Source organism: Plectropomus leopardus, chromosome 8 (genome assembly GCF_008729295.1).
Source record: "Plectropomus leopardus isolate mb chromosome 8, YSFRI_Pleo_2.0, whole genome shotgun sequence".
NCBI lineage: Eukaryota > Metazoa > Chordata > Actinopteri > Perciformes > Serranidae > Plectropomus > Plectropomus leopardus.
Window position 1 is genome coordinate 11037585 of NC_056470.1, and position 22691 is coordinate 11060275.

The 22691-nt window shown below is 43.5% G+C and overlaps 1 protein-coding gene across 1 annotated transcript in view; it reads left to right on the forward strand.

The window, feature by feature from the left end:
• The first annotated feature begins 15794 nt into the window (after window positions 1-15794).
• Window positions 15795-22691, forward strand: part of celsr3 (cadherin, EGF LAG seven-pass G-type receptor 3) — a 125432-nt gene continuing 118535 nt past the window's right edge. Inside the window, exon 1 of the mRNA XM_042492564.1 lies at window positions 15795-21351. Coding sequence (XP_042348498.1) covers window positions 15795-21351 — 5557 coding nt within the window. The remainder of the gene's footprint in view (window positions 21352-22691) is intronic.

A 22691-nucleotide genomic window follows, 5' to 3' on the forward strand; every position in this document is an offset into this window, starting at 1 on the left:
GTTTATTTTAAACCATTCTTTAAGTAAAATTACAGAACAATTATAGTACTATCGAAAAGTACCAGACAACTCTATGTCAGTAGAATCACTTGCTTACCATTGCCAAACTCGACTAAACCACAACGAAACAATTCACAGAAACCCTTAAACAATGTCAGTCTTTGATGCTTTAAACAAAGACACTAAAGGGATCAGAAGGTTGAAAAAAAAATCTAATGTTTTTCATTTCAACTCTTTTTGGACAACTCATACTTTGACACTTTAACCAACATGAATGCACGCTGACCACAGCCTGTGTTCTCTGAGCACAATCAAACCGCAAACTATTCACAGACATCTTTCAAGCCTAAAGGAGGAAAGTGTTGGTATGCCAATCAAAATATCTGACATCTTATGTTTTCAACATCATAGTAAAATCTCAAGCTGTGCCTGAATTATCGGTGTGGCACAGTGGTGCCAAAGCCCTGTGCTGTGGTCCTAAGTTGGCGGGGGAGCAAGCAGATGTGAAGCTTGAAAGTGATGCTAATGGATTCTGCCCTTGTTTCTGATCCCTTTTAGTGTGCTCTGAATCACAAATGTAATTATTTAACCATGATAATATTTACAACATGGGGAAAGATAACAGATTCACTCTCTTTTTTGAGCTGTATATGTTGTGTACTGGTTCAAATCTCCAAGCACAATGAGCCCTAACACAATTTTGGCCACTTAATTATTAAAAAAGACGAATTACTTGCAAGTTGCAACATAGTGATAAATTCTTAATGTGGCACTTTGTGTCAAGGACACTTTACTATCCTAATGTAGCTAATTATCCCTCTCGATGTGTCGGATTTACAGCTTGGCATGCTTTGGATATTTGTTCTTCCATTATGCATGTAGTGGTGCGATGCTATGTTTAGTAAACAGTCAGAGAGAAAGAAAGCTGTGGCTGCAGGGAGCGGTTGTGCATTTGTGTAGTGAGCCAGCGTGGTGGTTTGGAAGTTTTTTTTTCTGCTCTGGAAATGTAAAGCAGGCACAGAACGAATAACAAGCCAAGATATTTATGTCTGTGCTGCATAATTTCAGCCTAATACATGTCATCACTCTCAGGCTTCTCTGTTTGCGCTCACCCCCAACTTTTCCTTCCTTCCTTCTTTCTGTCAACATCCTCTTTCCTCAACCTTTGTCTCTCATCTTTTTTCTTCCTCTTCCTCTCTCTGTCTTTTACTTACACACTCCTACTTAGTTTATCTCCCCTCCACATCCTTGTATCTACAACCCCCTCCTCTTCTTCACACACACTCCTCTCATTCTTGCTCTCATTCTCTCCCTCTCTTTTTATTCAGTGATTTAGGTCACTGACTGACTAAAAGACTACACACAGCTGGCCTATAAACCGTTCTGCCCTCCTCTCCAGTCCCCTCCCCTCACAACACACACATTATGATGAATCACAATCTGGCACTTACTGACACTGTCCGGAAATACATTTGTTTATTTGGTCCAATATGTGCAACAGTGCTGAACTTCACACCCCAAATTTCTCTCTGTGTTGATTTCGTCACCTGTCTCTGTCACCTAATTTTCTTTATCTCTTTTCTAACATTTCACCTCTCGTCTGTTCTCTTGCTACTCCCCCTTCGTCATTCTCCCTCATCAGTCTTTTCATAAACAAAACTCTGTGACCTGAATAAAACAGAGTGTGCAACAGAAAAACTCTAAGAGTGTGTGTGTGTGATTCAGCATCCTGCTCATGTTTGATCTTTTGGATGCCAGCATGATTTATTTCACTTTTCATCTGTTTTATTTACTCATTGTCTTTGCAGCAGGAGAGATTCAGATGGGGGACATTATTTGTTTGTTTGTTTGACTGTTTGTTGTTCTCGTGTTTGTTTGCTTTGTATCAGCGAAATAGCAGTGGGTCAACAATTTAACGAACAAATTGCCCATGCATGCAGGCTCACCGCTCTCATCTGAATCTAATAATGTGGCCACCAGATACAGCACACCATCACAAATACATGTATACACACTCACCAAGGCATTCACATGCACACATGCAAGGGTGTGCATGCGCACGCACACACACAAAAGCTTAATCACATAATCTCTACCCAAATAATTAATGACATCATTTTTGGTTGTAGCTTCTACAATGCCGGGCAATTGGACGCCAGAGGTAATAAAGGGGGGGTGATAGAGAGAGAGAGAGAGAGGCAGAATAGGAGGATGGGAACAAAGAAAGCATGTATGAAAAAAGAGAGTAAGAGGTTGGTGAAAAGACCTTACAGAGAGAATGTGAGGGGATAAAAAAAGGGGTTGAAATGAAAGAGGAAAATACAGAAAAAAAGGAAATACAGAAACAGAGAGGCTGTGGGTGGGAGAGAAGCCTATTATCATTTTTTAATCACCTATGGTTTGGTCATATACTAACTTCTAGATGTGATATTCGTGTATATACAGTGTACACTAGATGTAACAGTGCTTGCCTGAGTGTACACAGAGAGCTATAATAGACACAAGGCACAACACACAAACAGAAATAGAAAATGAAAAGCTGCAGCACAAATATAACCTGCATCCAATTAATTTTGATGAGAGGAAAGAAGGACGAAGAACTCAAAACAAACAACAAAATGCTTTGATACCTCATCAAAATTCAGTGTAGAGCATTACTTACACACTGAGCAGAGATGGAGCAACATGGGCATCCCACTGGAGTGGTCAGTGTCAACACCTGTTAAAACACAAGTCCAAAATTAAGATTATAACCTCATGTTTCCACACAAACAGAGTACAAATCAACATTTTATTTAAGGATGCACAATATTATTTTTTTTGCTTTTGCCAGATAACTGATACCCAAATTAGTATAACCTTTTTTTCCCCACCTAATTTTAATGGTCATCAAGTCTGTAGTGGAATCAAATCATATAATGCTTACTCCTCTTGTGATGGCACACCAGCAGATGAAGACATAAAATACAATGCTTTTCTGTGTATGTAATATTCATTCATTGTGCAAAATAAGAAAAATACTTCAACTTAGGGTTAATGTTTCAGACATGTTCACTTTGTCAATAAAGAGGAAAATATTGATTTGTGATATTGGCAGAAATCAACATGTTGGCCGATTCCAATATTTCATTTCATAGCCGATATCTGCCAATACTGATGACATTCCAATATCATTGTGCAGCCCTGATTTTATATGTGTTGTACTGCATTTACAACTTAATATTATAACAATATTACCACTGGCCAGTGCACACGAATAGGCTACAGGTCAGTTTGGAGCATCCTTAAAAAATATTTGGGCGTTTCATAAATTAACAACACTTTATCTGATTTTTTCAACTTGTATGTCCAATTTTTAACCTTTAAATTGCAAAGCCAAACAAAAACAACACATTTTTGAAGGTCTGCATTTGCATTGTGCCCGTTTTCGTAGTCTTTCTGTTGTGTTATTGCATGTTAGCATTAGCTAATAACGAACATTAATCAGTTCTGTCATAACCACGACTTAAGCAAATTAGCTGGTGGGATACACTTTAGCACGTTTGCTTTAAAAATAAAACAGAGTGCACTAAAATTGACACGTGAAGTACAATTAGTCCTGGCACAATACAAAATGCGGTATATAAAATTAGCATAAACGCTATATCATACAAAAACATACGCTAGTTAGCAGCTGGCTAGCGGTTGCTAACGTATCAAGAGAAATGCCACTGACACGCGAACACGGTTGACAATGCTCGCATTTATATTTACGGCAAGTTACGGAGGAAGCCAGCAACTTGTACATGGCTAGCTACATTTTAAAGGTATTTTACTTATCATTAGTTTCTAGGCTACTCACGGGGCCATGGTGTTGGAATAAGGGAACAGAGGACGAAGGCAAAAGCTCACTTAGTTAGCCGATGAGTGAACCTCTTAGTGCAGCCTTGTTGTGATGCCTTCACGTGAGTCCTGTTCATCATAAAATTATTTGCTCAGTGAGTCCGTTTGAATGACCCATAATGTAAATACAATGTACATAATACAATGTAAATTTTTTAAAACAGATTTATGTTCATGCTTTGTTTCAACCCATCACCCAACCCATTCCACAAGTCCATCCCGTACATTGAAATACATAGTCTTGTACAAACTCTCAAAATTTTTTTTAAAAAAAAAATGAAATTCTCCTCTTAAATTATAAACCCCCTCCCTGTCAGTTTTTTGAATGTTGCCCTTAAGTGAATTATTTCTTGCTCTTAACATGATTATTGCAGTTTTAAATTTGACCTGATCTATGAATTTCGATGCATGTGACTTTAAAAACTGTGTGTTTGTACTGTACTGTACTATCCAGATTGTTCTCTTTTGACATATGCAAAAACAACACAACACATATATACTGTGTATATATATATGTGTGTGTGTGTGTGTGTGTGTGTAGAGATAGATAGATAGATAGATAGATAGATAGATAGATAGATAGATAGATAGATAGATAGATATGAGAGTTATGTACAATTTCCCTCTGATTTCTATGAACAAATACAAGCAAGCACTGAGAAGCTAAACAATTTAACCAACAGAATTGTGATGTCAGAGACCGAGAAAAGACTGAGGCAAAATGCATTTGATTCTGAGGTGAGACCGGGACCCTCTAAAAGTGGTCTCAAGACTATGACTGATACTGAGAACTACAACACTACTTTGGCTGAAAGCTACAAAAATCTAGTGAGTGAGCCCTGAGTCAAGATTGCTTTGTCAAAGTACGTTTTCCGAGATGAAGCAGCAGTTATTTTGAAAAGTAACATTCCCAACACTGTTGTTGTATTATTTGGTCTAGTTTGTCCAGTTTTCCAGGCTTAAGAAATAAGACTATCCCCTACTTTGCCATTCACACTGACTTCTAATCTTCATCAGACTGAAATAATTCAGAATTTTTGTTGTGCATTTTTACAAATGCTTACACAGGTTATCATGTTAAATATGAACATGGGCTGAGATGGCTGGCGGTCAAAGAGCTCACTGAATAGTACATTACTACATCCTGTGTTTTAGGGAGTCCTGTTGGCAATCAGTCTGAAAATGAGTTTTTAAAATGTTGATACACTCAGCAAGTCGTTAGTAGACATGACATTTATTTGAAAAGGTAACCATCTAAAACGAGTGTAATGACGCTGAGTTTAGCATCCTTAGGTCTCCTCTTGCAGGTTAAGCACCTGAATCTGTTCAAACTGAAGAGGAATTAAATGACCTAAAGGGAGCAAATTTAAATTGAATGTGAACAAGACAGAGAGCAAGAGAAGAGGAGCTGAGGACGGAGACTTTAATGATAAAATGAGTAGCCAACTGTTAAATCAACAGTTATGGATCACAGGAGAAGAAGCAGCTCTACAGGAGGTTTTCATCTCCTTCCTTCCCATAATTCTTTCATCTTTTCATAGTGCGAGGCTCGTCCCCACAGAGAGGCGAGGCTCATTATTTGTGCGCGCACCACGCTGCTTCTTAAAAAAAAGAAAAAAAATCACGACACGCGCCGGGCAGCTGCCGCCATATGCCATCCTCTGTTTGTGTGTGTGTGTGTGTGTGTGTGTGTGAGAGAGAGAGAGAGTGTGGGGGGAGAGAGGGGGCTTTCCAGCAAGTGGCTCCTCTGTCATTGACTGACTGTCTGAATGGCAGGATGAGTCTGCCTCTCTCTCTCTCTCACACACACACACACACACACACACACACGCAGACACACGCCCTGTCCCACCTCCGTCACCCTCGACCCCTATTGAATATGCATCACTGCAGCATCACTTTCAAACCGGACAGATGAGCAGCAGGCCAATGGCCACCTGCTGGCCTGCCGCCCAGAAGCTCTTTGGGGGGTTTTTGGGGGGGGGGGGGTTAGGAGGGGGTAGCGCTTACAGACAGCCTGTGGCCCTCTACATCCACTCTCCCCTCCATACCCCCCCTGTGGCGTGAATCAACAAAGAGGCAAAGGGCCGAGGGCGGCAGGCAATTAGAGGGGACTGTAATGCTGGAGGGGGAAAGCAATGAGGACGCAAGACGACCTTATCTGTTTTACTGTCTTTTTTAAATGTCGTTTTTCTGTCTCTCTCTTTGTGTATGCATAGGCCTAAGTGTGTGTATGTGCGTGCATGTATTTACTGCACTCATGCTCCCTCTCATTTTCGCTTTCCCGTTTCGTCGTCTCCCTCAACCTCTGTGTTCACCTTTTCTTCTCTCTTTTCCCCTCACACACACACAGCAGCGGTAATCCACCAATCTCAGTGTACCCCCTCAACCACACACACACACACACACACACACACACACACTTTTACAGACTGTTCCCATGGAAACCCACACCGACAGAAAGCACGCGGGCCCCTGCCTGGAGGCTCGAGGCAGCTAGGAGACTTCCCGCGAGGAGTCAGCCGGTTATTGATCCCTCAGCACACAGAGGCCAGCCGACTGACCAAGTGCTCACGCACGCATGCACGCGCGAGCGCACGCACAGACACACAGACACAGACACAGACACACACACACACACACACACACACACACACACGGCTGCTGCAGGCTCAAAAACAGATCCACTACATCAGGTTCCATTTTGGCCTTACCAATACTGCCTATATGAGCTCCACACTAAATAGGTGTAAAACAAAAGTGTAGCCATCATAGTAACAGAGCGACAGTAAAGGTGTCATCCTGATAAATCTTAAAATCCCACTAGCAACAGAACAGATGCCATCACCTTACTTCTAAACTGTAATTGTAGCTAAAACATGGGATATCAGTTTTTACAGCCGACACATGAATGAGAAACAAAAAAGCAAAGCCTTCAATGGGCTGATGTGTACAGTTTTAGAAATGTAAGAAAACAGCGGTGAGATCATTCCACAAAATCCAACATGCAAACAAACATTGTAATTTTTTTCTGCTGTAAAATGCCAGGAAACATCACAGATGAGCAATGAACTGAATAATTCCCAGAGGGCTTGTGAAAATCCAATTCACAGCATTACAGATATTCTGCATGACACACAGGAAATTGTATAAATGTTGTAGCGCTCCCCCAAGCTGAGCAGTTTTTAAAATGCAGATGAAATCCTGTTCTCCACCTCATGTGATTTAATGTGAATGTAGGGTTACATTAAGTCTCACACTGGCACATCTATTATAACTCCTTTAATATGATCTGGTCAACAGGACTCATAATTTTCATCAGCTTAAGCACCAAGAAACTTGCACCAATGTGATTTAAAAACCATTGATATGCTTCATTTACCATGTAATAGTTTCTATCAGAAGCCTTTATTTCAGATGCAGTCAGCAGGCCAGAGGAGTTAGCAAAACATCTGGTCATTTCAAGCCTGTCAGAACAGTCAGACGAAGCTGCATGGAAGCAGTATTATTTTAATGTTTAGAGAACAATATTAGATTCTGTTCATGTGTGCATAAACGCAGCTATTAATGGATTGCAGAGCAGACGGCAGCAGAGTGGATCAGCAGCAGGATCCAGCTGTTCCTGACCCACATTACCTAAACTGGGAATAAGATTTTTTCATTTGAATTAGGTCTGCTCATTTCTGATTCCACGGCGGATGGTATTACGGGCTGCACACTGAATCATGAAATTAATTTGGGTCTGAAGAGTTCATTTTTTTAGGTGCAGCCAGTAAACTCCTGCCATAAGCTGATATGGTTTTGTTTTTATTTTATTTTTGAACAGAGAAAGAATATGCCACCAATTTAAAAGAAAAGATAACATCAACTGAGGGTTCGCAAAATTCAGAAACCATATTCTCCCACTTCGCAAAAAACGGATATATTTGTATAAAAAAAAAACGGGCAGTGTGATATCTATAAATAAGGCATTCTTCATCTGTAAACAATGAGTAAGTATCTTAAATGAAAAACTTCTCAAAAAATATTAATTTAATATCTCAAAATAATGGGAAACAACAACAAGACCTTATTTTGAAATAATAATTCACTCTTTTTTAGAAAGCTTCTCATTGTTTGGAGTTACTAACTCATTATCTTCAGATACTGAGTCATTATTTGAAGGAGGCCTCTCATTATTTTGAGGCATTAAGTCAATCTGAGAAATCAATCAACCAATTATTTTGAGACTAGGTCTTTATGATAAAGACCTAAGATACTAAGTCACTGTTTTGAGAAAAGTACCCATTTTTTCAAGATAAGTAAGTAATTATTTTGAGAAATCTCACCGTTTCGAGTCATTATTTTGTGATAAGTCAGACATTTTATTCAGAAAGTTTGTCATTGGTTTTAGATAGGCAAGACATTTTTTTGAGATTCCTAAGTCATTATTTTGAGATACTAAGTCATAATTTACAACTCTCATCCATACGAGACAATGTATATTTACTATATACCATATATTTTGATACAGAGTTCAAGAAATGTTCTTATTCTAATGAGTAACTGGATCTTTTTTCTTCATCCCACTGAATGAAATGAGCTTTGAAAGGTCTCTGCAGCAGGTAACTGTCCATGATCCTGAAGGGCCAACTCACCTGACACCATAAAAAGCAGGTACTTTGATGTACCCTGTATTATTTGGTGGTGTATTTTTTTTTTATCTGGCAGATTAGACCAAATATACAGCAGGACATGTCATAGGGAAAATTCAAGTGGAGGCTACAATGGACACTGATGGCAGAGTGTTTTCAGCTACCTGAAAGATCAATTTGAACATCAGGTTTTAGAGTCGGTGCCACCACTTTGCACTGCCATGTAAAAATCATACAGGTTATTATTTGCGGGAGAGGCAGATAGAACACTTTTCTCCACTGACATGTAGATAAAATCGACCAGAAATGAAATGAAAAGTAAACACCCCTCAGCCATCACTCTCCTCTCCTATAGCTACAGTTCAGCTATAAGGGAAATCAGCGCTATACCCACTGAAAAACATTGTGGGGAATAAAGGAAACAGCTAACTGAAATAGAGAAACACATAGCAGGCTGAGGTCAGGCAAAAGTGTTTACAAGCATTGAAGAGTATATGCATGGTCTGCTGGGAATTCACAAATTCCTTAAAGCTATCCTATAATAATTGGATTGTGAACATTGCAAGTTGGTGATACAAAACAGCTCTACAGTTCTTTGAGGATGGTTTTTTACTTTTTCCATTTTGCAAAGGACTGGATGAAATTGCCTCAGCCTCCGTCTCTCTCACTTTAAGAGGGCAGTGGTGCTGCTGAATAGACCTTAACCTTCAAAGTCTGCCTCACTTATCAAGGCTTGTGGTTAGATGTGGTCTGGTCTATATATACACCTGTCAAGGTTTCAATCTGTAAATGGGAGTTTGATAGCTGGGAATCAGATGATTAAGTAGCCTAATGTAATTACACAGACCAGAATGAGATGGCTTGTGGGTTGCTGACGCGTCGGCTGCCGTTGATGGACTGTTAGTCGATGGATTGACTGTTAGTTGATATCAGTGTTTGTTATTAAAGCATTAGTTTCGGACACTTGCAGTTAAGCTCAATGCCTCTTCACTCGCTGTAATTAACTTTGTCTTTTTCCCTCCTCTCTTCACCTCCATCTAAGTCTTTTGTCTTTTACCTTGTCTGGCCTTTAGTCTTTTCTTCTCTCCTTTTGCCCTTTTAAAAGTGAATGTTATTTGTTTGAGTTGTGTGTGAACAGGTGCGAGAGTTGACGTTCTGGATAGAAGTGATCCAGCACATTTCCCTCATCAGAACCTGGTGACATTTCCAGTAATGTTAGTTCTAACACTGCAGGACTGAGCATGCGAAAGGTTATGACATTTTTTTTCGTAATGCATGAAACAAATACAGTGAGCAAACCAATCATAAGAGAGTGTGGGCCAAAGTATTTCCTCCTGCAGCTTTGCTCTCAGCAAGCGTTTGCACACAGTCGTGTGCTCAGTGAGCAGAGGAATAATATTTATACTTTTTTTTAAAAATTTGCTGTTATATTTAGTACTTTTTATCATATATTGTGTCAAACTCAATCGCAAGATTTTTCATTTCTGCAAACCACTGATAGGTTTGTTTTGTACGTTGCATATTTCAAATTTGTACATTTTGTATGTAGTGGATACTTTATGCTTCAGTTTTGAATTTTATGTTGTGCGTAACATGTGGTTACGTTTAGGCACAAAAACCACATGATGAGGGTTTAGGTTTGCTTTTGTTGTGTGTTGATCTCAAACAGTGGTCTGCTGCTCTTTGCTGCTTGGCAGACGCCTTGCCCAGACATTACGCTATCAGCATCCACCATCCCTGACTCCTGCTAATGAGAAACTCAGCCCATATACATGTAATCCGAACTACACCACTTTAGAAATGTTGACATGATATATATGAAATGTACAAATGTAACATAACCTTGTAGTTTGCAGAAATTTTCAATAGAGGGCCCCAGGGAAGATGAATTTCTGCAGGCCAGCCCGGAGGTTAGCTTTGCCCTGGTTTCCTCGTCAGAAAGCCTATGGGATTTTTCCATTGGATTTTGGATCATTGCAGAAAATAAGCTCTGTGATAAACACTCATGATATTTACACTTCTTGTTCGACAAGATAATCTACACAAATGAACAACACTTTCAAGATTATAGAAGCCTAAATGTAATCATCAGAATTCAAAAATGAACATTAGGCGATAAATGAACTACAATAAAGCTGCGTCGCCAGCGGTGTTCTGTCGTCTCACGTAGCCACTTGTTAGAAGTTGCCTTTTTAAAGACACATAAAAGTTTCAAAGTTTATGAGTAGGGTATTTACTGAACCATATTTTATGTCGTAGAACAAAACTTGAAATTCTTTTCAACTTTTGTTAACCACAGACCTTATTTAGGGCTTCTGACTAAAAACACATTCAAAAAACCCATTGACTTTGAGAAGATGGAAACAGAGGGCGGCTTTTATTGTTCAATTTCCTGTTCATTCATATTTCACTCTGTAACTTTGGGTTTTCTTTATTTTCATGAATTTTAACATCCAACTTCATGTGATGTGTGAACATGTCCACATTTCTCAGACATACTCAGAATCAAACCTCCATTGCAGCCAGAAAAATTCACACTGCAATTTTTCAAAGTTTCATGTATTACAGCAGCTAACAGCCCCCCCCCCCCAGCTTCCCGTCTCCTCTTTCTCATCACTCACCCTAGTTTCCCAGTCTCTCTCGTCCTCTCCCACTCTCCTCCCACCATCCTCTCTCTCTCTTCTCCCTCTGATGTCAGAGCCCCACAGGGTGCTGTAGTAACTGTCTGTCAGTCAGTTTCGTTTAGTGTTTATAGTCCGTCCAGCCCCTCTGATCCATTATAAATAGCTTTAAGTGGCACAGCACTCCCTCATCGCTGTCACTCAACACTTTGTCTATTAGACTTCGTACTCTACCTAATTAATTTGACCAGCCGCTCAGAATAAAAATAAAGGTGGACATGAAATACTTAAATCCTGGATGTGAAAATCCTATTAGCTTGTTGTTATTAAGTAAAAAAAAATAAGATTTCTAATACTGTATTTATTCATGTGCTTATCTAAGCAGGCATGCTGAATCATTTTGTTTACTTAATGAGAGCAACACAGACGAACAGGGATCAGCCCCCACTCGATTTGTGTCATATTTTGATTTGATTTGACAAGCATAATTATTTGTAATTCAAGCATTTTCAAGGGTGATTTGTGGATTCTTTAAGGGTTTAAGGTCTGTGATGTAATCTGCCGCTGGTCTTTCCAAATGTCAGGTCTGAATAAGTACATTGAGGGCTGATAGCACTTTGCAGTCATGGCTGGAGTTTTGCCTCCTTGGCTGTAGATTGATTTGTGTATTTGCATTTACTGGGCTTGTATGTTCATTGTATGTGCTGTGTATTTCCATGGATTAAAGGTGGCTTTGCCACATTAATTTATGGCTAATACATTATTAATTGCCTGTAGAGACCCAAATAAAGAGAATTGGGGTTTTGACTAGCAATTAATAATGTATCAGCCCATACTGATTCTCTAGAACAACCACTTTTCTTCAAAATTGCAAATGAGATTCATGAACTTTGGCAGGGACAGTTTTAATCAGTATATCTCAATAAGTTAAAATGAATACAGAAACTCTTCATTCTCATATTATTAGAGTTCCCATTCTGTATAATTAAGCGTCCATCTTCCAAAATAAGAATAAGAATTACTTCATGATGGCAATGTTCCCGGGTGGATTCACTGCTGTCTGGATTTTGCTTGCCCTGATAGACCCAAGGCTATTAATATCTCAAACACTTTCAAGGGCAAACAAGGCTTAAACTAGTTTTCATATTCTGTAATGTGGAGTGGGACTATCATCCATGTGAAATATGCTGTGTAATCCCTTCTGCCTCCTTTAAATTCCCCTCGGCCGTGTGTGCTGTGTTTAGTGTTTGGGTTAGGTTCTTGTACCATTTGTTGCATGAACATTACATCCCCTCTTCATTCAGCAAATGCTCATTCTTTGCCTTTTCTTTAGAAGATAAAATCAAAGTTAAAACAAAATTTCCCATTGGAGAAAGTAAACACTTAATTTTTTTCCTCATTTCAGCTGGGACACGTTAAGTATACTGCAGTTTTTGCCTGGCTGAACTTCATTCTCACAATTTGAGTAGAACAAGATTTAATTACTGGTAATTGTGCCGTAGTTAGTGAAATTGAAACAGTAATAGCCCAAGAGTGTTGATTTTCCAGTGAGGAGCATTGTAACAAAATAACTTAAATTTTACAGATTTTGGGGGCAGAGCAGTAGAAGAAAGACTTTGACTCAACTGGAGGAATTCAAGTTTTACAACCCAATGAAGTGTAAGCCATTGAATCTCTGACAGCTTCAGGGATCACTGTGACCTCGGACCTCTCTGATAGGGCGCTAAGAACAAGAAAGCTTTAACTCCTTGGTTGAAAGAGGTATCATTACATCTGAAGTATCATTACTTAATGGGTAAACTGAGCAATACCTGTCACAGTGTTTCACACGCTGCCTAGTCACAACTTGTCTAGACGTCCTCATGCTCCCCCGACACACACCCGTTCCAAATCCTGTTAACGCCGCCAGCCTGCGCCACAATAACCTACATTCCACAGTAATCACACTGACTGACTGAGGCGTGTGAGGGTGTCGGTGCAACGATAGAAAAACGGCAGCAAATCCTGGTGACAGAGCACGATGCTGGAGGGAGGCTGCTGACTCCCAGAGAGGAGAGGGAGGGAGAGCATTTTTCTTTTGTGTATTCAAATCTTATTTGGAAAAGAAGATATGCGCTTTGGAGCACCATATTGCTGTGGCTGTGCTCCAAGTTCCCACCAGCTCTGAAAAACAGAGGCAGCGATCCAAACAGACTGGGACACACGCTTACATTAACACACTGTTTTACCACTGTATTAAGAACTGTCATTCACAGCATTTCATTTTAATTTGTTTTGATTAGAAAATGTTGGTTACACCCCAACTCAGTACCTGCCGTAAATAACTTTCAAATGTGATTTTTACTGATTCAAAGGCAAATATGTTCTCTGAACTTTGCTGACCTTCATTTGAATTTTTGGGTGGTTGTATGCTGCTGAAATACATCCACCAAAAGTATCACTGTGCAGAGGGAAGTGTGCATCTATTTACAGGTTTAAGAGGTAAATATCTTTAGACCATGTGCATTTGATTTCTCCAGTAAATAAATTTAAAGTATGGATGACTTTTGTTAACAATATTAAATACATTTACACAATACATTGACCACCATTGCTGTTGAATTTTTCAAAGGTATTTTTTTGGCAATTTGAGTACCACAAGCCAAGTGCAATCTAATTCCATATCTTATATGTCAGACACTCTGCAACTCACACCAAAACAATCTAGACATATAAACTGCACTGAAGGTGAGAGACGACAAAACTGTATTTTCGAGTTTGGGGATGAACTGTCCCTTTAAGCCTGAGCCTAATTTAAAGGCTTGGGGTTCACTGGACCAAATTTTAGATCTATCCACTGAAGTGAAATTTAAAAAAAAGAAAGAAAACACACACACACACACACACACACACACACACTAACAGACACACAGCAGACAGGAAAGTCAAGAACACAGGAGGGATGTGAGGACGCACGCGTATGTGCACGCGCATGCTCGGTCACGCAGCGCCGGGGCTCAGATTTGGCCGCTCCTTAGCTGCTCTGGGCGCTGATGCACGGCGTCCCCGACTGACACGCCTTGTGTATCTCCTCCCATCAGTCACGGGAAGAAATCACATTCAATTTCAGCCGTGTCATTAGAAAAACTATACACCACCCAGCCGGCATTATAAATTGGTATTGAATGGGAAGATGGTTTGTGAATGTTGGAGGAAATTTGTAGCCCTACAGATTTGCATAATGTGATTTTTTTTTCCAACAAGTATCAGGAAATGGATCTGCCCATTTAGCCATGCACAAATTAGTGTTAAATTGGGATGATTGCTGGATTGCGCGCATGTGCCTTTACCACAGAAATGAATAACACTAATCCTGTAATAAATTTGGCTACCACTACAACAGCAGATATATGAATCCCTGTGGGACTATTATAAGGCATAATATAGAATATCCTTTCACGGGAAAACATTTTTCACAATAAAATTTCTGGCTGGATTGGAATTTCTCTCTCTCTCTATCTCTGTGTGTGTGTGTGTGTGTGTGTGTGTGTGTGTGTGTGTTTTACTCATCGGCGATCATACGGGAGATGACGTCACTTTTACTAGAACTAACCTGACGATACAGCTTACATCACTGGTCTGGAATACACCGTGCAGTTCAATAAGAATGATACCACAAAATCTAACCCTGTTGTGAAACTGAAGCTCATTTATGTAATATCAGAAATATCATATATATTATCGTCTATCATCATAACAGACACGTGCTTTGTTACAATGTAATGTCCTGTTCTGTTTTTTTTTCCTTTTGGTAAAGTTTTTAGAAATTCCTTTTTTTGCCAACTCATTCTAAACCTATTCCAAAGTCGCATTATTTCATTTTTAACTGCCAGAATCTCATTTCTAAGAATCAGCAGCTTTTTTGGATTGTCTGTATAAACCCTGTAAAGGGTGACAAACCTGAAGGGCTATTTGAGGCGATGATAATTCTTCAGATGATACGGGGATGACGGTGTGATTGTGTAAAATACAGGCTATTCCCCCCATCCTATTCCAGTTGTGGATATGGCTGCCGCCGCGGGTGCTGTGTAACAGCCCTGCGCACCGGAGCCAACCATTATGAGAGAGAGAGAGAGAGAGAGAGAGAGAGAGAGAGAGAGAGACGCAAGCAATAGGGGGAGGGGTGGAAAAGGAGAGAGGAGGAGAGTGTGATTGTGTGCGTGTGGATGGATGGATAGTAGCCTGTACCACCGGGCTGTGCCGCCACTGCTAGAGAGCGCGCGCACACACATACATACACTCTCACACACACACACTCGGGAGGATAGTGTGTGAGCCAGCCAGCCAGTCAGTCAGTGTGAGTGTGTAAGCCATGTTGGATGTGAATGAACGGGAGGAGAGATGCTGCTGCCGCGCCGCTCCTAACGCTCAGACCTCCAGCTCCACGGACCACAGCGGGTAGATGCCAACTCTCCAGGCCGACGGAGAGACGGGGGAGCCTGGGGGAAGGTGTCGGGCGGTGCCGGCGGTCCTGGAAGTGGTCACCTAGCCGGAACGAGGGGAAAGAGAGAAGTAACGAGGAGAAGGAGGAGACGCACTCGAGAGAGACAGAGAGAGAGAATAGGCAGAGGTGGAAGAGGGAGAAAGGAGGAGAGAGACAGAGAAAGGAAGAGACTAAATGGCTGCACCGCTACCGGGCTTCACCCCGCTCCTGCTCTCGTCTCTGGCACTCCACCTGCTTCTCCTCGGCCCTTTGTTCGCCCTCACCCCGGGGACGGTGAATACAGGAGGGGCTTCCAACCGATGGACGCCGGGCCTCTTTCACCGAGACGCCGGTAAAGTGAGCCAGCAGCAACAGCAGCAGCAGCGCCAGGAAGCAGGGGAGTCGCCGAGGGGCAGCTGGAATCTACGCCCAAGCAGGTGGACCGTAGAGCGGATACAGACTGAAGGATGCTCCAGAGTGCGGCGCGCAGGGGGGACGCTGGGAAGATATGGGACGAGGGGGACACGGAAGGAGAGACTGAAAGGAGTCGGGACGTTTTGGGGGAGTGGAGACGGCCCACCATCACCTCCTCCTCCTCCTCTCCACCCAGGTATTGGGAGCAGGTCGAGCTCTGATGGCGCAGGAGAGGGAGTGGGGAGAGTGGGGACGAGGAGGAAGGGCGTTGTTTCTACTCCCGCTTCACCTGCTTTCACCTCCTCGCCGGTTCAAAACGGCAAAAAACGGGCAGTACAAAGGACTAGAGCGTGCGCGCAACGGTGGCCGGCGTCGAGGCCACACCTCGCCAAACGTGGCGCCGCTGGAGCCTTTGTGCGCGCCTCTGGCCTGTGCGGGGCACCCGGAAGTGGAGAAAGGAGAGGGGGAGAGGTGTGGGAGAGGGCTCGTGAGGTGAGGAGGCGCTTTGCTACATGGTGCTCCCAGATACCTGACAAACAAACCCTCTCCCCGGTCAAAAACCCCTCACTTGGCTCCTTGCCAACCGGTTGCTCATGTTGCATCCCCCCTCTTTCTGGATACAGTTCAGCACACAGTGAAGCTTCAAACCCCTTTAAATTTCACCCCAGTTTCAACAACAATTCAGACTGTCTCCAGGGATCAAAATTGGACTACATTTGTCATTTTTCAACCGGCCACACAGATAAAATTCAGCCGAGACCACTTTGCTGGAGCAACAATAACAAGGCCTGGGATGATGGTGATGATGGGGGCTCAGCCAGCGTGCACAGGAGGGCTGGTAATTGTTCTCATTTGGGAAGGCACAATGTTATCGATCCCAACAGAGAGAGGGGTGATGATAGCTGTTTGAGTGGGTGCATTAGATGTAAGGAGAGGGGGGCGAGGAGTGGGGGAGATGAGGAGGAAGCATATAGATGTAGCGCCCCTGCAGTGATTAACCCCAGTACCTGTGCGCTCTTAGATGGTTGTGGGAGAATTATAGATAGAGAGAGGGATGGGAGGAGAGAGGAAAATGAAGGGCGAACACGAGGGGTGAACCGAGGCAACAAATACATTAATTTATCTAATTATGCGGATAATGGTTTGGCTTTTCCGATTCTGACGCTCCTATGTAATGAGCTTCCGCAGGGGAAATCAGCACCAGCAACCAGAGGGCAGAGCAGTCAAACCCGGAGAGAAAGCAGGGAGGCTCCCGGTGGTTGCTTCGGTTGTTTGGACAGAATCGAAATGGGGGGTGGATATTTAGCTGAGTTTATGGTCCCGGGGGGAGTCATAGCTCAGAGGAATCTCCCCATCCAACTTCCCCCCAGCAGCATCAAAGAGACGCCCTGCCAACGTTTTCTATCCAGCAAAAGCGCAATTCCCAAATTTGCAAAGAATCTTGGCCTGGTGCTCAATTCGCCCCCTCAAACACAAACAGGCGATTATGCAGAGATTGAACTATCTAACCGTCTATGTGCTAAAAAAGTAACTTCAGAGACAGCCGGTGACTCAGGCTTTTTCTCGCCTGCGAAGTTTCCCGTTGTGTCAGCCGCGTCTCGCTCTGCAACAGCAATCACACGGCGTCTTCTCACTCAGCCTGATGACAGGACAGAAAAACACGTCTCGTTTTTCCCAGTGATTAACCTGACCACGTGGCAGGATGACTTTGCTCGCTCGCTTCACTTACTCTCAGTGAAGGACGTGATTTCAGCACGACGGACAGCTCCCCCAGACTCCCAGCGCGTGCTCTTATGGAGCAGATTCAACAGCAACAGTAATAATAACAACAACCAAGAGGATCAAAACAAAGAGAAAAATGGTCATAGTCATGAATCTGAAATAGAAAAATCGCCATGGCATGGTCAGACAGAGCAACAAGACGTGTGGGAGACCGCGCTGAGAGAGGCAGGGTGCGCTGAGAGCATTTCCACCGACTGTTCAGCCACCGAGAAGGGGGACCGCGCACATATGCAATTAAAATCCGGTAAGCAAGTGCCATTAGAGCCCGAAGGTGTCAGACAGTCAGATAGGCAGCAGATGGGGGCTGAGGGAGAAAGGGATGCAGAGAGGGAGGGAGAGGGCTCTGCTGCTTTTTCTGCCGTTGGGGGAGGAAAATTACAGGTGGGGGAGGGCGCAAGAGAGGCGCGGCTGATGGGAGGGAGAGGACCAGGGGGAGAAGAGCAAGAGGAGGAGGAAAGGGAAAAGGGAATAACAAAGGCAAGGCAGGCAGGGGAGAGAGAGGCAGAGGCAAGGAAGGGTCAGGATAGGGGCAGTAGCACCACCACCATCACACAGCCTGATAACGAAAGATGGAAAAAAGAGAGCCAGGCAGATGAAAGCAGAGAGGTTGGAGAGGGGGAGGAGATGGAGGTGGAAGGGGAGGAGGAGAGGCACAGTTCAAGGGGAGAGAGGAGCCTGGAACGACTGATAATAGTAGCAGATGATGAAATCTCACAGGGAGAGAGGGGGAGGAAGATTTTGATGCCGTGGTCTCGCTCTCGGCGTGCAGCCAACAGACACCCCCATTTCTCCCAGTATAACTTCCAAGTGCAAGTAGCAGAGAACCAGCCACCCGGCACCTCAGTCATTATCATGTCCGCCTCAGACCCAGATGCAGGAGATGCAGGCAGAGTGAGCTATAGTATGGCCCCGCTGATGAATAGTCGATCATCTGACTACTTCCACATCCACCCGGACACAGGTCTCATCACCACCACTCAGATTCTAGACAGAGAGCACATGGACTTGCATTACTTCCGGGTCACGGCGACCGATTATGGCTCCTCTCGCCTCTCAGGCACCACAATGGTGGCCATTACTGTGGCAGACCGCAATGATCATTCTCCTATATTTGAGCAGACAGAATACAGGGAGACGATCAGGGAGAATGTAGAGGAGGGGTATCCCATCTTACAGCTGCGAGCCACAGACTTGGACTCCCCATCTAATGCCAACATCCGTTACCGCTTTGTCGGCGACACGGCCGCAATGGCTCGAGCTGCCTTTGAGATTGACCCACGCTCTGGCCTCATTACAACCCGTGGAGCAGTTGACCGGGAAACCAATGAGCACTACACTCTGCAGGTGGAGGCCAGCGACCAGGGGAAGGAACCGGGGCCACGTTCCGCCAATGTTAAAGTTTTCATCACTGTTCTGGATGAAAATGACAATGTGCCACAGTTCAGTGAAAAGCGCTATGTGGTGGCAGTGAAGGAGGATGTACGGCCTCACTCTGAGATCCTCCGTGTGAGTGCCTCAGATCTGGACAAGGACAGTAATGCTGCTGTTCACTATAATATCATCAGTGGTAACAGCCGTGGACAGTTTTCCATCGACAGTGTCACAGGGGAGATCCATGTTGTAGCACCGCTAGACTTTGAGTCCGAGCGGGAGTACACGCTCCGTGTTCGTGCACAGGACAACGGCCGGCCACCTCTCTCAAACAACACCGGTATTGTCAGCGTACAGGTGACGGATGTCAACGACAACCCACCAATCTTTGTCTCCACACCATTCCAGGCGTCTGTGCTTGAGAGTGCCCCAGTGGGTAGTTCCATCCTCCACATTCAGGCCATTGATACAGACTCTGGTGATAATGCCCGTCTGGAGTACAGGTTAACTGGCACCAGCTCTGACACACCGTTTATTATCAATTCTGCAACAGGCTGGGTCACTGTGAGCTCCATTCTCGACCGAGAATCTGTGGAGCACTATTTCTTTGGCGTGGAGGCCCGGGATTACGGCATGCCGCCTCTTTCTGCTACAGCGAGTGTTACAATTACAGTGATGGATGTTAATGACAACCGCCCTGAATTCCTCCAAAAGGAGTACTATGCTCGCCTGAATGAGGATGCGGCAGTTGGCACCAGTGTAGTGACTGTCACGGCTGTGGACCGTGATGTCAACAGTGCGGTGACCTATCAGATCACAGGAGGAAACACCAGAAACCGTTTTGCCATCAGCACAGCAGGAGGGGCTGGGCTTCTCTCATTAGCTCTCCCGTTGGACTACAAACAGGAGCGACGCTACGTTCTAACAGTCACTGCCTCAGATCGCACACTCCACGACACCTGTCAGGTGCACATCAACATCACAGATGCTAACACGCATCGGCCTGTATTCCAGAGTGCCCATTACTCTGTTAGTGTGAACGAGGACAGACCACCTGGAAGCACAGTAGTTGTTATCAGCGCCACAGATGATGATGTTGGGGAAAATGCTAGAATCACGTACTTTCTCGAAGACAATATCCCACAATTCCGCATCGACACCGCCACTGGTGCCATAACACTCCAGGCAGAGCTTGACTATGAAGACCAGATGACTTACACTTTGGCTATAACGGCTAAAGATAATGGCATCCCACAGAAATCAGACACTACATATGTTGAGGTTAATGTGAATGATGTGAACGACAATGCCCCTCAGTTCCTCAGCCCCAGATATCAGGGAACAGTGAGCGAAGATGCCCCACCCTTCACCAGCGTCCTCCAAATCTCAGCCACTGACCGCGATGCACATGCCAACGGTCGTGTTCAGTACACCTTCCAAAAAGGCGAGGATGGGGATGGAGACTTTACCATTGAACCTACATCTGGTATTGTCCGAAGTGTTCGCCGTTTGGACCGCGAGAGCGTGCCATTCTATGAGCTTACGGCTTATGCTGTAGATCGTGGCGTGCCCCCTCAGCGAACCCCCGTCCACATTCAGGTGACAGTTTTAGATGTGAACGACAATGCCCCTGTCTTCCCTGCTGATGACTTTGAGGTTCTAGTGAAGGAAAACAGTGCAGTGGGCTCTGTGGTGGCCCAGATTACAGCTGTTGACCCAGACGAAGGCGCCAATGCTCAGATCATGTACCAAATCGTGGAGGGCAACATCCCGGAGATCTTCCAGATGGACATCTTCTCAGGGGAGCTTACTTCACTCATTGATCTTGACTATGAGGCCCGCAATGAGTATGTCATTGTAGTCCAGGCCACCTCAGCACCTCTAGTCAGTCGTGCCACTGTCCGCATCCGATTGGTGGACCAGAATGACAACCGGCCCACTCTGCAGGACTTCCAAATCATTTTCAACAACTTCGTGTCCAATCGGTCCAACAGTTTCCCCAGCGGGGTGATTGGTAGAGTCCCCGCCCATGATCCTGATGTGTCAGACAGGCTGTATTACACCATCGACCGAGGGAACGAGCTTCACCTGCTGCTCCTGAATCACACCAGCGGAGAGATCCGACTGAGCCGAAAACTGGATAACAACAGGCCGCTGGTGGCTGCCATGCTGATCACTGTCACAGGTAAGAGAGTGTGTGGTGGGGGGGGGAGGGTGTGTAGTCTGTTTGGATTCCCCTGTAGCTTTTTTCTCACTGTGACGAATCCTGTGAAGATAAGGACTCAGACTCTACAGGTCTGAGTGAGAAAGGGGTGTGATGACACTGGATGGCATTTGGCTGAGCTCTGGGCTTTGCTTCTGCTTTTTGCTTTTGCCTTTTTTTCTTGCGTGCATGAAGAAATGAGGAGTTAAATGGGCTTTTTGAAACATATACGACTGATTGTGTGCAAGTCGTTGTGAAAGGAAGCTGACTGAATGAGTGGGAGGGAGAGGAAGCAAGAAAATTTGATTTGTTACCTGTGTCTGAAACATCTGCTGCATGTACCTGAGTCCCTGAAGGAGAAGGCTCTAGGGAGACATTGTGTGTGCATGTGTTTGTGAGAGAAATATAGACAGTGACAGAGCTGTTGCTCAAGTTAGATTTACCCGGGAGCATGGGAGGTAAACATTTAGGTGATTGATGCCAGTCGGCTTAGCAGAGTTTCAAAGTGTGGGAGAGGTGAGAAATGTTGGAGAAAAGGATGAGGAGAAAAAGTACTAGTGCTGCTGAGTGTGGTTTTTGCGTGAGAAAATAGAGATCATCAGTAGAGATCATGGAGGAAAAAAACAAGTGTGAGAAGAGATAAATATCTGAAGGCACTTCTATCAATGTGAGATAACTGACAATAATTATTATTAGGAGGTTTTTCATATCAAATTTTCACACCAATCAGCATGTTGCCAGTGTATCAGACATGCTCATGTTAAGCAGTTTTTTATTTTGGGCTTGGCAATGACAATTTTGCTGGTGAAAACAAGGCTGTGTGGCTGTGAGCAGTGGTTGGTATCACAGTACCACCCACACTATTTGATTGACATGTGGTCTTGGGTAAGCTCAGTCCAAGTTGCCATAGCAATTCTGTAAAATGAAATAAAATCTATTTTGTATGAAAACAAGGAACCAAACAAGTCCAACTGGTAGAGCTCATTACTGTCACTTGATGTTGAGAATTCCCAAAAATGTTATCAATACTCGTGATGTGATTTATTTCCTAATGAACAGTGAGAGGTCCATTATCACTGTAAACCTATTGGCTATTAGGGTGCAGAGAAACATACTTTGATTTTCCAGGAAAATAGCAACTGTCATGCTTGTTGACCATCCATTATGTTGACCACCCATTATATGTTGACCACATCAAGTGCTTAGAAAAAAAATGCTTTAAAGTATTTCTTGACTCTGCTACAGATTAAATAGAATAGAATATAGAATATAATCTTATATTTTGTGAAAATTCCAATGGAATTTTTTCTTGAGAAATAGTA